At 39.7% G+C, this 15816-nt stretch overlaps 2 protein-coding genes across 3 annotated transcripts in view; one reads left to right on the top strand and one right to left on the bottom strand.

Moving 5' to 3' along the window:
• Mob1b (MOB kinase activator 1B) overlaps positions 1–15816 on the top strand; it is a 45127-nt gene that overhangs the window by 13838 nt on the left and 15473 nt on the right. For both annotated transcript variants that reach the window (XM_038335059.1, XM_038335052.1), the window contains exons 2-3: positions 9507–9673; positions 11912–12005. In XM_038335059.1, coding sequence (XP_038190987.1) covers positions 9507–9673; positions 11912–12005 — 261 coding nt within the window. The remainder of the gene's footprint in view (positions 1–9506; positions 9674–11911; positions 12006–15816) is intronic.
• On the bottom strand, positions 11194–11565 carry LOC119817699 (protein transport protein Sec61 subunit gamma-like). The gene has a single exon (XM_038335071.1). The coding sequence runs from the start codon at positions 11513–11515 to the stop codon at positions 11309–11311; it is 207 nt and encodes a 68-aa protein (XP_038190999.1). The 5' UTR covers positions 11516–11565; the 3' UTR covers positions 11194–11308.

Raw genomic sequence — 15816 nt, 5'->3', positions numbered from 1 at the left:
GATAGTATCCTTGTTATTCCTGAAGACACTGGGTGTATTTAGTGCATGTGCACATTGGTGGATGAACCTGTGTGTGGAAACCAGGGGTTGACTTTGGGTGTCTTCCTTATCATGTTGCTCAGTTTCTTTAGTTATTAAATTGTTTTTTGTTTTTGTTTTTTCGAGACAGGGTTTTTTTTTGTGTAGCTTTGAAGCCTGTACTGGAACTAGCTCTTGTAGACCAGGCTGGCCTCGAACTCACAGAGATTTGCCTGGGATTAAAGGCGTGCGCCACCACCACCCGGCTAGTTATTAAATTGTAATTCTTTCTTGGTATCAGTTTTCTCGAATATTTGATGTTGTAGAGGTTGTTTGCTTATTTGTGTTTGATAATTTTGATGGTTTTATTTTTAGTGAATTACAGTCTTTGATTATAGGAGCCTTATTTTGATAGTAGTAGAATGAACAAATACCACACTGTGTATTTGTGAGTGTGCATGTACACCAATAGATATTTGCTTGATTGCTTGCGTACCCTTAACTGTTGGGCAGGTGGTAATCTCCAAACTCAACTCTGCTCTGAGCCTTAGCCTATTAACTACACACCTGTTGCCCCTTCCTTGCTTCTCAGTAAAAGACCAGCAGAGGAGTCTAATTGCTTAGAGCCTGTTCATTTCCTATATAATCTACTGGAAACCCAGCAATGCCTCTCTCCTATAATTCAAATTTTTAGTTTGGAGCGCAGTGGAATTACTCTTCATAGCAACTTCCATAAGACTCAAGATTCCCTGTTACTCTAGATCACTTGTGTGTTTGTGTATGTTTGTATACATGTGTGTGTGTGTGTGTGCTCAAGCACATATTAGTTGGGGCATATATGTGTGGAAACTAGAGGTTGTTGACTTTGGGTGACTCCTCAGTCATGTTATTCTGACTGGTTCTTACTGAATTTGGAGCTCACAGGAGTGTTCTTGTCTCCTAAACCTAGAATTATAGGTGTGCAATACCATCTCACACACATGCTCTCTGTTCTTTTCTTTTCTTTTCTTTCTTTTTTTTTTTTTTTTTGAGACAGGGTTTCTTTGTGTAGTCCTGCCTGTCCTGGAACTCACTATGTAGATCAGGCTGACCTCAAAACTCAAAGAGGCCTCTTTGCCTCCGGAGTGCTTGGATTAAAGGCATATGCCACCACTGCCTAGCTATTCTGTCTGTCTGTCTGTCTGTCTGTCTGTCTGTCTATCTATCTATCTATCTATCTATCTATCTATCTATCTATCTATCTATCTATCTATCTGGGAACTGGGCATTGAACTTAGGTCCTTAAGTTTGCATAGCAAACACTTTACAATTGAACTGTTTCTCTAGCCCTAAGCTTATCAGCTTTTTAATCTCATCAGAATTCTTCAATTTCTGATCTGCTGAAAGTGTTCTTTCTTGTTTTCTGGCCACATGAGTTTCCTAAACTTTTCTAACTGTAACAATAATAGCAATATTATTTATTAATAATAACATTTTGGGCCAAAATATAAGCAGATATGTTTGTATACATTGTTATCCCTTTTAAGTCAAGATGATCTTTTGTAGAAAGGTATTTGTTTTATGTGTGCCTGAGTCTGTGTATGTGCACCATGTTTATGCAAGAACTCACATAAGTTACAAGTGGTGTTGAATCCTCTCCAACTACAATTCTAGATGGTTCTGAGTTGTGGTGTGGGTGCTCAGAATTGAGTTCTGTCCTTTGCAAGAGCAGCAAGTGCTCTCTCTAAACTGCTGAGCCATCTCTTCAGCCCCAAGATGATCTTTTTGATGTTAGCCTTTATCTTAAGCTTTCTTCCTAGAATATGTTTATTTTGAAATCTTCAGACACTTATGAGCCTTTCAAGAAGCATAAATTTGTTTGCAAATTTTAAGGAGAAATTGATCTTTGCAGGAGTATTTCACTAGTCACTGTTACTACTATTGGGCCAGATTTAAAATTTTTTTACTGGCAGAGTATGGTGTTCAGTACTTCCATGTTAGATATGTGTGAAGAAAAGAAACATAACTGAGTATTTAGAAGACTGCTTTTTTGTTGTTGTTGTCTTTTCCAGGCAGGATTTGTCTGTTGCCCTGGCTGTCTGAAAACTCACTTTGTAGATCAGGCTGGTCTTCCTGCCTCCTGAGAGCTGGGCTTAAAGGTGTGTGCCAATGTGCCCAGTTAAGATTGTTTTTAAAATACACCTTCTAAATTTTTTATTGTAAGTTAACCTTGTATTAATTCTTAGATGGTTCTACTGAAATATGATATTAAAGGGAAATTGCAAGAAATAATCGTGCAGAAAATGAAGATAAGACATTAAGTAAGATAATGGATTTATTAACTTATTTTAGTGCTGAGGATTGAACACAAGGCTTCCTTGTTCATGTTAAACACATGCTCTAAGAATACTGAACTATTGTTTTTTTTTAAAGTATTTTTTGGCCTCTGAGTTGGAGTTTCTTTTTTTTTTTCAAATATTTATTTATTATGTATATAATATTCTGTCTGTGTGTATGTCTGCAGGCCAGAAGAGGGCACCAGACCTCATTAAAGATGGTTGTGAGCCACACCATGTGGTTGCCAGGAATTGAACTCAGGACCTTTGGAAGAGCAGGCAATGCTCTTAACCACTGAGCCATCTCTCCAGCCCCTGAGCTATTCTTTTGATCCCCAGAATTGACTTTCAAAATTAAACTGGGCTCTTTATTTATTTACAACTTTTGTAATCTTAGGCAAATTGCGTAAACAATATAAGACTAAAATTTATATTACAAAATAAGAAATTAGCACTATGGCAGAGTTTTGTGAAAACTGAATGAACAGTTACATGTAAAATACTTGAGAGCATGCAGCCTGTTGGAGAGATTAGTTAATATCACTCTTCATCATTACTGTCCTATTAGGAGTTCTAAGCCTGAAGCTGAGTGCAACTGTCAACCAAGTTATTTGTGCAGTTCCTTATCTCTGGTAGTAGTCTTAGACCTGAAGAAGAAATACTGAAATGAATGCTGCCAGTTTTGTACTTAGAGTGGAGCCAAGAAAACCAGTATAAATGGTGTACTTCCCAGGTGGTTCAGTAGTCAGGCAAACCTTGTTATCGGTAGTGTATAGATGAGGAAGCTGAAACAGCAACGCTAAGTAACTTCAAGATAATAGACTGTTACTGAATCCTCCTTCTTCCATTTAAAAGTCTGTGTGGTCAGAGTCAATCACTTCACCTTGAAGGAATGGGACTATTGATACAAATTGATGATAGTTAATTGGTTTCTGATTTTCAATAAACTAGCATATTCTTCAATAAAATATTCAGGTATCTTTTTATTTCCTGCTGTTGCTCCTGGTTTGATTTCTCTCAGGTCTTCAGCCTTAAGATTCTCCAGTCCATTTTAGAAACTATAACCTTGTCATTTGCCAATAGATGTTAAAATGAATGGTTTTGATGGCATTAAATGGCTTACAGGAAACAATATGGGTGTTCTTTTGAGACCTAATATATTCTTTATGGTCTCAAACAGGAAGCAAATGGTGTTGAAACTTTAAACAGGCAAATCACAAGGGATAAGTGTACCTTATAAAGGGTAAGAACTGTGTCTAGGATGGAGTATTATAGACTGCACTGCCTTGATCTGCAAGTTGTTTTTGGATAGGATAAGAAGGGCGGAAAAACTAGTCCTGAATATCTTGGGTGTTTATTTGGAAAGTTATAGCCTCAAGGAGGCTGTGAACTATTAATATACTACCCCTTATAAGTACTCGTATTGTTCAGATTTAATCATAAGGGTCTAAATTCTCTAGGTATGATGTTATTTTGGGAACTAAAAGAGAAATTTTTATCAACTGTTCTCAGAGGGTATTATAATTGGATTTTTGAGGCTATAACTTATTTGCGAGGGTAAAAAGAGCACTGTAAAATTCAGAATTACACGTGCTCTGGAACAAGGCAGTCCTGAGGATTTCGCACGTGCACACTGAGTGCGGCTGCAGCAGTAATGCAGGAGAGAAGCAAACGATGGAGACAACTAAGTCAACGGGGCTGATGTCTGCTGAAGCTTTAGAAGGAATCCTTTAACACAGGAACCACCTGGACTTGGAAGTTTGAATTAATGAAAATTAGAAATAGAGAAGAGTATGTTATGTGGACGGTGGTGCATGCCTTTAATCCCAGTACCCACGAGGCATAGACAGGTGGGTCTCTGAGTTTAAGGTCAGCCTGGTCTGCAGAGTTAGTTCCAGGATAGACAGAGCTACACAGAGAAACCCTGTCCCAAAAAACCAAACCAAAACAAAAACTACAGAAAAATTCCCAAACGACTTATACACCGCTTATGTGCCTGTGCCTGTGCCTGTGGAGGCCAGAAGAGGGTATCAGATTCCTTGGAACTGGAGTTACAGACCAAGGTGTGAGTTTTGGGAAGTAAACTTGGACCCTCTGCAAGAGCAGCCAGTGCTCTTAACTGCTGAGCCATCTCTCAAACTCCAGATTGTGGTTTCTTAAGAGCCAGAGGAAGAAGAAACTGGTACCTGAGGAAATAGGAACTTGTTATTCTGAGCGCACCTTAACAGTAGCCTGAACACAGGTGCGAGCACACAAATGCAAACCACAGTGTGTCATCTTCAGCTCAGTTGTTTCCATGCCATGGCCCTATTCACCGTGTAGTCTAGGGCCTGAGGATGGGCCTAGGGTTGACGCCAGCTTAGGACTTTGTACTACCATGTCTTTACTCAGTTATTCTGGTTCAAGAAAAGGAAAGAGTGAACGAGACTGCTAACAGTTGCATAGCATTTTACAGTTTAAAGCTTTTTCATGTGTTCTGTGACACAGGATTAGTGGTGCTTTGCTTTTTATTAGTCTTTTATAGTTGGGAAACAAATGACAACAAGAAGAAGCAGGCTCTGGAGAACTTGCCTAAGAAAAAGCTAGCAGCGGACAGTGGTGCACACCTTTAATCAAGCTCTCAGTAGCCTGAGGCAGGTGGATCTGGATCTTGTGAGTTAGAGGTCAGCCTGGTCTGCAAGAGCTAGAAAGCTACAGAGAAACCCTGTCTCGAAAAAAAAAAATTAAAAAAAATAAGAAAAAGGAAAGAAAAAAAGCTAGTAAATTGGGAGTGATGAGCTACTAAATAGTAAACCTAGGGAAAATGAAACGTGAATTTGAGGCAGGTCTAAACTAGAATGAATATTTCAAAAAACCAAACTAGACACAAAAACAGTAATACACGTAAAAACTGATATTGTACAACATCAAATCCAGGTTCTTTTTTCTAACAAAGTATAAAATTTTATGTGTTAGATTTTAGTTTGAAGAGGATCAAATCTTAGAAGAGACTGATCTAGAAAGTACTTTTTCAGGGAAGAGAATTTTGATTGGCAGATGGCTTTAGGGAGCAAGTGAGACCAAGACACAACTTTCTCCTGGCATAGGTCAAGAACGTGTGTGCTGCAGCTGTTTTCAGAGCTGCCAGTTCTTTCTAACTTGGTGGTAGCTTAAATGAGTTTTTTGTTGTTTTTTGTTTTTGTTTTTAAACAGGCTGCCTCAAGGCTTGACCACAAGAGTCTGAGGAGAGCTATTTTCATAATCAACAGATAGATTAGGAAAATACCCTCTTGTAAAATATACTGGCATAGTATATTTATCACACTTAAGTATGAGAAGACCCAGGGATGTCTAGTGGTCCAATACTTTCCTCAGTTTTGTCAGAAGCCCCAAGAAAAACAGTGACTAGAGGTTTGAAAAGGAGAAAATAAAGTAAGAATTGAGTTTGAAAAGGTATTATTGTATTTTTGTAAATATATTTTAGAGCTGTTTGGCAAGAATTTGGTGTTCAATGCATTATGATTAAACTGGAGGAAAGTCTGTGCACTCTAATGTGTTCTACAGCTTGACCTTATTCAGTGTTTTACCTTTGGATTTATTCTGAGAGCACTGGGAAGCCACTGAGTGGTTCTCAGAGGAGGAGCTACGTATACTTATTGTTTTTGAAGAGATTCCTTGGTTGTTGACTAAAGACATGGAAGGTGGATGTGTTTGGTGTTGAGAAATACCAATTTAATTCTAATTAAGCACTCTAGAACAGACAGTATCTAAATGAGCATGTCAGTCGAGTGATATCACTGTTTGAGTTGGATATTTGGGTTAATTAGTAGACTTTTAACTTACTTTAGTATCCTCTGTGGTTGTAGTGTACAGCTAGGGTTGAGCTATAGCTGTATCTTGGGGAAGGCGGGAAGGCATGTGGAGTTTAAACTTCAGAGAAGGGGTTGAAGAAGGCAAAGCTGTGGTGACTGTAATGTTCCACCATTGTGTGTTCTCTTTAGGAATTTTTTCATATTCATATCTTCAAATGTCTGAATTTTTTTAAAGTTCATTTTTATTCTTAGTGTTTTTGTGTCATGCATCTTGATCCCCTGTCCCTAGATATCCACCTTCTGCACTTATAATCCCCCCAATAAAGTAAAATTTAAGAGAAAAGAAAACAGAGAGAGGGGGAAAAAAGAAAACTCTTGTTATGGAAGCTGTCATGCGTCACAGTGAGTTTCTCAATATGCCCTTTAGTTCTTATGTCTTGAGTTGCAAGTGTTCATTGCAAAGAATCATTGGTCTGGTTCAAGGCTCTGGTTTTTGCTACACCATTGATACTGGGGCTTCACTGGGACTCCTCTTAGATACCCTGTTGTTGCTCTGTGTTGTCGAGATCTTGAAGCTTTGGGTCTGTAGAACCGGCCCTCTTATTGCTCCATCAGATCATAGATGGAATGGATGTTGGGGTGTTGTTTGTTTTTTTACTGTTTTCTTTTGTACTCTTGACTTTGGGGGGGGGGCTCCTTGCTCCTGGGGGAGCCTGCCGTAAAACTCCCAAATAAACCACACACAGAGACTCTTATTATTTCTTATAAAACACAGCCTTGGCTTGTTTCTTGCCAGTGTATCTTAAATCATACCATCTATCTTTGCCTCTGGGCTTTTATCCTTCTCTATTTCTGTATGCCTTTTTTTAAAATATATTTTTATTTCATGTTAATTGGTTTTTGGTCTGCATGTACTTCTGAAGCCCTGGAACTGGAGTTATAGACAGGTGTGAGCTGCCATGTGGGTGCTCTGGAAGAGCGGTCAGTGCTCTTAACCGCAGAGCCATCTCTAGCCCGTCTGTATGCCTTTCTGGACTACTTTCTCCATGGCTTGCTGTGTGGTTGGCCCCTGATGTCCTCCTCTCCTTTTTTTTTTTTTTTTTTTTGGTTTTTCGAGACAGGGTTTCTCTGTAGCTTTGGAGCCTGTCCTGGAACTAGCTCTTGTAGACCAGGCTGGTCTCGAACTCACAGAGATCCGCCTGCCTCTGCCTCCCAAGTGCTGGGATTAAAGGCGTGCGCCACCGCCGCCCGGCCCCTCCTCTCCTTTCTTGCTTCTTCTTCTTTTTCTCCCAGATGTCTCCTTCTGTTTATTCTCTCTGCCTGCCAGCTCCATTTCTTCTTCCTCCTGCCTTGCTATTGGCTATTCAGTTCTTTACTAGACTATCAGGTGTTTTAGACAGGCAAAGAATCACAGCTTCACCCAGTTAAATGTGACATAAAAGAATACAACATATTTTTGCATCATTAAAACAAATGTTCCACAGCATAAACAAATGTAACACATCTTAAAATAATATTCAGCAGCAGGGTGGGCCAACTCATAACCCTGGTTCTGGGCCTGGGTAGTTACATGGTTGGTCAGCCTTCCAGCTCTCCCTTGTCCTCACCACCAGGGTGAGCTCTCCTGCATTGCCCTAGCTAGTTCACACTATACAGCAAGGAACAAGGGGCAGCTCCAGTTCTCCTGCCCTTATTATGCCTTCGGGTTTGGCTCGCCCACACCTACACTACCAGGGTCAGCTCTACTGTATTGCCCAGGCAAGGTGCAGAGGCCATTCTTCCCAGGGCCGCAGCTGGTTAGGGGCAGCTTCAGCTCTTGCAACTGCCATGGGGCGGGGCACATCTCTCCCTTGCCCAAGCCACCATATAGCAAATGGTGGGGCCAGGTCTCCCTGTCAACAGGGTCAGCTCTACTGTGCTGCCCAGACAAGGTGCAGGTCCCACTTTACCAAGTACTGTACGTGTTAAGGGCTCAGTTTCTTGTCTGCTGTAGGTGGTAAGGGGCAGGATGAGACCATCTCATTCATGCTGCCTTATGATAGACACTTATGCCCTCTGGGTGGCCTCACCTATGCCCCCACCAACAGGTGAGGTGCGGGGCCTGCTCTCCTGCTGCAGCTGGTGAGGGGTAGGGACAGCTCTCCTGTTCTTATGACCTCAGGGCCAGCTCTCCCACCTGCCACAGGTGGCAAGAGGTGTGAAGGGGTGGCGTTTGTTTCTTTGACAGTGTTTCTCTGTCATGTGCAGTTCTGGTTGTTCCAGAACTCACTATGTAGACTAGGCTAGTTTCAAACTCACAGAGATCTACAGGTTTCTGCCTCCCAAGAGCTAAAATTGTGTATCTCTTCACCCTGCTCTTAATCTTTTAAAACTCATTCTAAACCTAGTTTTAGTTGACCCCCCTCCCTCCCTTCCTCTTTCTTTCTGTCTTCTCTCTCACATTCACTCACTCAGTTCCTCTATATCCAGGGGGGTTGGGCCCAGGATCCTGCAAAGATTATAAAGACTGTATGTATATGCTTAAGTGTCTTTTATAGAATGGTATGCTTCTTACATATATATTCTCTCCATCCTCTTACATACTTTTAAGCTTATATCTAGTTTACTTACACAGTCTAAGTTATAGTATACTGTGTTTAGAGAATGACAGGAAACAAACATTTGTATATGTTCTGTAAAGATGTAATTTCCCCAAGTATTTTTAGTTCTGGTTTCATTGAGTCAATATGAAAACTCATGGAGGGCTGACTGTATGTATGCGTATGTTACATAAACTACACTACATGTGTATATGTATACATTCTGAAATTTGAGCAATCAGTCATAGTAACCTGTTTAACCAGAATTCTGTATTATGAGTGACTGCAAATGCTTCCTGTAATTGGGTAGAAGAACATCTACCTTCTTTTCCCCATGTTCTTGGGGTTTTGTATTATACTGATATGAAATTACACCTACATTTTATAAGAGAAAACACTTCTGTGTATTAAAATTACAAGCAGGGTTGAATAAGGAATAAAATTACACACTATAGAAGTGCTTTAAATTTTTTTTTTTTTTTTTGTAGATTATAGTCTGTAATCCAGAGTGGTTAGTTTACTGTGGGGAACTGGATTAGTTTCGATTGAAAGTTCTCCTCCTGAGTTGAATTAGAGAATAGAGAGAATATGTGTATTATTTTGGGTAGATAACACAGTCATTACATTACATACAGTAACTACATTATTGCTAGGATTAATATAGCTAGTACAGTTTAAGTTTGGGGACTGAAAGTGTAATTCTTATTAATTTTTGGATATTTAAGATGACTTATTTTGCCCAGTAATAAATTGTAGATTTTATTGATAGTATATTACTCCTCTTTTCTTTTTTCTATTCATAGTGGTAGTCGCTCTTCTAAAACTTTTAAACCAAAGAAGAACATCCCAGAGGGTTCTCACCAGTATGAGCTCTTAAAACATGCAGAAGCCACACTTGGCAGTGGGAACCTGCGGATGGCCGTCATGCTTCCTGAGGGAGAGGACCTAAATGAGTGGGTCGCAGTGAACAGTAAGTAGCTGACTGTTTCTCAGCAGACTCTGAATTGGGACAGTGACCTCAGTGCAGGTGAACGTTTAGGTGCCGGATTTTCTAGAATCTATTTAGTCTAACAGTCACAATATGATGATGACATATAGCCTAATGTCACTAATCTGTTAGTCTTCATGCTATCTTATCTGAGTATGAAGTTTTATGAAATGTCCATAGAACTTTACTGTCACATTATTTTTTAATTATGTGATTAATTATAATGTGTTATTTCTGGACTAACACAGTTTTGTTATTAAAAATAAAATGGTTTGTTTTTTCACTTTCTTAGTGAGAGCCATTTTATCCATGAGATGATTTTTGTGACATCTCAAAGATAATCAGAATAAATTTCCAATGTATGTGTACATTATTACAGGGTCTCACTGTGTAGCCTTCGCTGGCTTAGAACTCACTATATAGATTAGGCTGGTCTTCAATGTACAGAGATTCATCTGCCTCCCAGTTGCTAGGATTAAAGGACCTGCCCTCTTGCCACTTCCTTTCCTGTCCCCCCTTCTCTCTTCTCTTTCCTTTTGGCACTTGTTTGTGCGTTTATATTTTTGAGAGCTCATTTATTAGTTGATTTAGTTATTTGAATTTTTTCACATTTATTTATTTGTGTGTTTGTGTTAATATCTGTGGGAACACATGCCACAGCAAGTATGTGAGGGTCAGGGGACAGTTTTTTCTCTCTGCCATGTGGGTCCTGGGGATCAAACTCCGGTTGTCAGGCTTGGTGGCAAGCATTCTTACCCACTGAGTCATTTTGCTAGCGTGCATATACTAATTAAGAAAGATTAAGAATGGCTGTGTAAGCCAGGCAATGGTGGCGCACGCCTTTAATCCCAGCACTCGGGAGTTCGAGACCAGCCTGGTCTACAGAGCTAGTTCCAGGACAGGCTCCAAAGCCACAGAGAAACCCTGTCTCGAAAAACAAAACAAAAAACAAAAAAAAAAAAAGAATGGCTGTGTAGAGCCCTGTATTTTTTTTTTTTTTTAAGATTTATTTATTATGTATACAACATTCTGCCTCCATGTGTGCCCACATGCCAGAAGAGGGCACCAGATCTCATTACAGATGGTTGTGAGCCACCATGTAGTTGCTGGGAATTGAACTCAGGACCTCTGGAAGAGCAGCCAGTGCTCTTAACCACTGAGCCATCTCTCCAGCCCCACAACCCTGTGTTTTAGACTCTACATATTAAGTCTAGGAGCAGTTAATTCTGTCTGTATTGTCTGTCTGTCTGAGTTGCTAGAACTGGGTGTTTGTGGTTCTGCAATAGCTGTCAGTGTTCTCCCCTAGCCTCCTCATGCTCACACCGTTCATAGTGTGTTGGGTATTCTTGGCTTTTCCATTTTGAAGGTAAGTGTTTTTGGGGGAGTGGCTTTGGAATGGCAACCCATAATCATTAAAATTTGTGGTTTCATTATTACTGAGATTCTTTTTTTTTTTTCCATGGGAAAAATGTTTATTTTGAAACCTTTTTAGTTTAGAAATACAAAACCTCTTGTGGAGGAGAAAAGGAGAGAAAAACACAAAGTATACAGGCAACTTTTTACTTCATAAGCTTCTCACACCCTCATTTGTTCCTAATTCCAGCGAAGAGAAAGCACTCAGCCACCCACAATAATGTTATTAATAGAGATATGGATCAGTTTCACAAAGAAGCCAATGAATCCCATGATAGCAAATCCTATGGCTGTGGCCATGGCAATCTTCTGGAATTCTTTTCTGTCGGGCTTGGTGCATCTTTTAACCAGCCGAATTGAGTCCTTTACGAACTGCCGACTTGGCTCAACAAACTGCATTATCTGATCCATGACTGATTGCGGGACGGCGGCTTGAGAAGGTAGAGACACGTAGCTTAGGAGAGGACTGCTTACTGAGATTCTTTTCATAGGGTTTTATGATTATCTAGAAACTTTGTGAGGGGGCATTTTAAATTGTTACATTTTCTGCTGTGTTGTCTTCTCTTACATAGTTCTTTGTATATTTTATATATACATTTTTTAATGTGGGTTGCCAATAATTTTTCTCACTCTTGTGTTGTTCCCCAGTACAAGCTCCTCATTTTAGTACAGTCAACAAATTGGGGATTTGGTGTGAACTTTTCTACCTGGTTTTGTAGGGAAAAAGAACCTGGGATTCTGCTTAAATAAAGTGAAAATTACTTTTTTACTGTTTTATTTTACTTATGATGGACATTTGCTTTGCAGCTGTGGATTTTTTCAATCAAATCAATATGCTTTATGGAACCATCACAGACTTCTGTACAGAGGAGAGTTGTCCGGTGATGTCAGCTGGACCAAAGTAAGATATGATTAATGTCCAGTTTTCCTTGTTACTGTCCTTGGGCTTTTAGATGAGAAGGAAATGTCTAGCCATGCGCTTCCTGGGTCCTAGTGTTTCCCTCAGTGGCTTCCTGTTGCTGCCTTTTCTCTTTATAGGGTATCTTTCCCATCCACCTGAACTGACTTATGGAAACTCCTTGCCAGTTACTCTTGTTTCTTCTGAAAAGTTGCTTTGTCTATTCTTCTCGGATACCTTTATTTTTTTCTGTTTTTTCTTTTCTTTTTTTTTTTTTTTGGGAAACGTTTTATATTTAAAATTTCAGGAAGAAACAATGTAAAATGATAAGAATATTTACATTACATTAAGAGTCAAAAACAATAAAATAAACCCAAATTTAAAAAAAGACAAAAACCTCTCAAAACAATGAAAAACACACACAGTGAATGTAAATTTTAATTCTAAAACAAGAGTATGAACAGAGCATTTAAAATTGCCGAAATCTCGGCCCCGGTCTGCGCTCTATGTGCTAGACCTCAGTTCGAGAGCTTCAGGAAAGGTGCTGGAGGTTGAGAACTCAGACGCAGTGACAGAATGACACACAACTCCCAACGCTGGTTCAGGAAAGCCTCTCTTTATTAACACCATGTAGACTTAAATAAACTGCAGTTAATGGTCAACAGGTGATCCTCTGATCCTCTAACTAGGCACAGCTTCTAGTAACATATTAGAAGGTTCTAGGAGGGAAAAGCAACTGAAGGCCAGGACTCATGAATCCCAACAAAAATGATCTCAGTTATTTGGCAACTCATATCATTGCAAGAAACAGATCTGATTGTAAAACCGTATTTTATAAAAATTTAAGTTGGGCAGTTTATTCTTTATGGGAGTTAAAAAATGTTTAAATAAGAACCTGGTGATAAAACCAGTTTTTATCCTGAAATAACTGTCTAAAACACCATGACATCTTGAAGCTGAATAGACTGCAGCAATCTCTTCTTCAAGTATTTCTCTTCACTGAAACAGTATGGAGATGGGCCGAGGCTTGGGAACAGCACAAATGAGAGGAAGGAACCCACAGAGGGTACAGGGCGCAACTTCACCTGAACCAGTCATTTATGTTACTAGAGCTGGTGGTAAAGCCACAGAGGCAGGGGTATTGGAAAATAAGTTACATTCTTAAAAACCAGTCACAGCTGTGGACGGAAAGCTGTGGAGTCTGTTTTTTTCCTTAATTGCTTGACTTGAATGCATGTGTGATTTCTGTTTCCTGCTAGTCCATATGCAGATGGTCATAGGGCAGGCAAGTCCTAGAGCTCTTCTACTGAGGGACTGCACAGTATTTAGAACCCTCTTTTAATTAAAAAAATAATAACACAATAAACAGATAATACAGCAAAATTCACCGATAAGAAATCTCTTTAAAATCAAGTGTTCATTGATTAGCATCATACATTGAGTAAAATACGGCCTATTTTTACATGTGTATATAGTATACACAGGGGGCAGCCTGATATCTGATGGGCTGGAAGGATTGCATTAGTGATGTGTACTCTGGGAAATCCTAATTTCCACTGTTAAATAGACACCTACTTTGCTGATTCAGATACAAAGTAAACTTATCTTCCTTTATCTGAAGTGAATGTACATAATACTGTCTATGGACAATAGTTTATAAAGCTATGTAAAATATAATAAAAACAAACTTGTACCTAGGAGCTTGACAGCACATTCAGATTCTTTCCGTTTCTTCTTTTTCTCTCGTGTTAATGTTTTACAATGTCTCACCCTTGCAACAGGCCCGTGCTGAACATTTCTTTCCCTATGGAGCCATTTAGTATTCTTCAGTGTAGATGTGCTCTTTCTGCTTAAATTTTTTATTTTAAAAAATAAAATTGTTTTAAATTTGTGTGTGTGTGCGTGCACACGCTCACACATGTGTAGGTGTGTGCATATGAGTGCCAGTGCCCACAGTGGCCAGAGGCGTCGATCCCCTGGAGCTGCCACAGGCTGGAGCCTATCTCAGATCCTCCAGAAGAGCTTTGCACTCTCTTAAACAGCTGAGGCAACTCTCTAGTCCTAGTGGTTTTGCTCTTACAGTGATATATTATGTTGTGTTTATACTGTAATATTGTGTGCACACATGTGTGTGTGTGCTCAGCATCAAATCAAAGACGGCAGGTATGCTACTCAAGTCTTTATTTGTTCTTTTAAATCTGTCTTGGTGCAAAGACAGCGCTTACCACCTACCTTCTCAGCAATCAATATTGGTTTGGCCAATGACCTTTTCAAGTTGTCTTTTACTATTACTACTTATAAAGGCCACTGCTATTTATTTAGTGATATGTGAGTATATATTTGACTTCATATTCCAAAATAATCAGAAAATTGCTGACCCTATCAACATGAACGTAAAGAATTTAGTCAGCTGATCAAAGAACTTAGAGCAGAGATACGGGAGCTCAGGAGAGGTGTGTTGCTATCTTAGGAGGTAAACACACTGGCCGTTCTCACTAGAAAAGCAGAGAGCTGTGTTTGTTCTGTATTACTTTCTTGCCTACAGAGGTGAGTTTTCCCAAATCTTAGTTCCCTGCTTTCTTCTGTGAGAGTTGTAGCTGGTGCTTTTCACTTCTCAAGGAACGCTTTATTGGAGAACTGTCCTTGATGGAACTTTTGTTGTTGCTTTTTTGTGTTATAGTCTTTGTGTAACCTGGTCTGTCCTGGAATTCCCTTTGTAGATCAGGCTGGCCTTGGACTCACAGAGTAAGCACTGTGCCCTCTGTCTTCTTGAGTCCTGAGATGAATGCTGTGGACCACCACACCCGACCCTCAGTATATTTTTAGTTAAGGATGCCTTTCTTTAGCAAATTTGATTTTAAATGAATTAGATATCCCTTTGACTCAATATTGTGACAGATGACAATGTCTTAATTTCAAATTTTTGTCTCTTGTTGTTAAGATTTCTTAAGAAAAAGCATTGAGGAAATCAAATTTTCTTTTATAACTTAATTCCTATTGGTATTTTTGGTGTTTAGTTCAGATGTTTTAAATTTCATGTGAAAATGGATGGTTTTAATTTTGCTATTCCATGGTTAGTTTGTTTTGAGGGATAAAGTAGCTCTGTCTTCTGATAAAGGTTCCTCTGTAGCGCGCTGCCTGACCTGCTCCTCTCACTCGCTTTGTCCTTTAAATAAATAAATGAATGAACAGCTGCTTTGAGACTGCATCTTACCTCTGCAGCCCAGGTGGGCACTGACTAGACTCTGAGTTGTGTTGGGTAATAGCTGTGCCCTTTCCTTGTTCTTTCCTTCTTTTGCGAATCCTCCCCTCCCCCCCCCCCCATGGGCTTTCTCCGTGTAGCCCTGGGTGTTGTGGAACTTGCCATGTAGACTAGGCCAACCTTGAATTTACAGAGATCGTCCTGCTTCTGTATCCTGAGTGCTGGGATTAAAGGCATGCACCACTACACTGTTATTTGAAACTCTTTACTCTTTCTATTTTTTTTTAAAAGATAGTTTTACTATGTAGCCCAGGCTGTCCTGGAACTCTCAGTGTAGACCAGGGTGGCCTCACACTCACAGAGATCCACCTGCCTCTGCCTCCCAAGTGCTTACTTAGATTAGGGTGTGTCCAGTACACCTGGCACTCTTGAGTTGTCCCAGTTCTTTATCTTTACTAACAAAGAAGACTTGTATCATGCAGAGATGTCTGCTAATTTCAGCTTTGGTGTTTCCCACTGTGGGAGATCTTGTCAGCACTCATTAGCAACCCTGAGTTTAGATTATATATGATCAACCTCTTACCGAGTGATACTAAGTGCTGTTTCTGAGGA

This window comes from Arvicola amphibius, chromosome 1 (genome assembly GCF_903992535.2).
Source record: "Arvicola amphibius chromosome 1, mArvAmp1.2, whole genome shotgun sequence".
NCBI classification, from domain to species: domain Eukaryota; kingdom Metazoa; phylum Chordata; class Mammalia; order Rodentia; family Cricetidae; genus Arvicola; species Arvicola amphibius.
The sequence above is the reverse complement of the archived record's forward strand: the minus strand, read 5'-3'. Positions and strand labels throughout refer to the sequence as shown.

Bases quoted from the DNA above. Each gene is read 5' to 3' on its own strand.
- LOC119817699 (XM_038335071.1), bottom strand. From the start codon at position 11,515: ATGGATCAGATAATGCAGTTTGTTGAGCCAAGTCGGCAGTTCGTAAAG.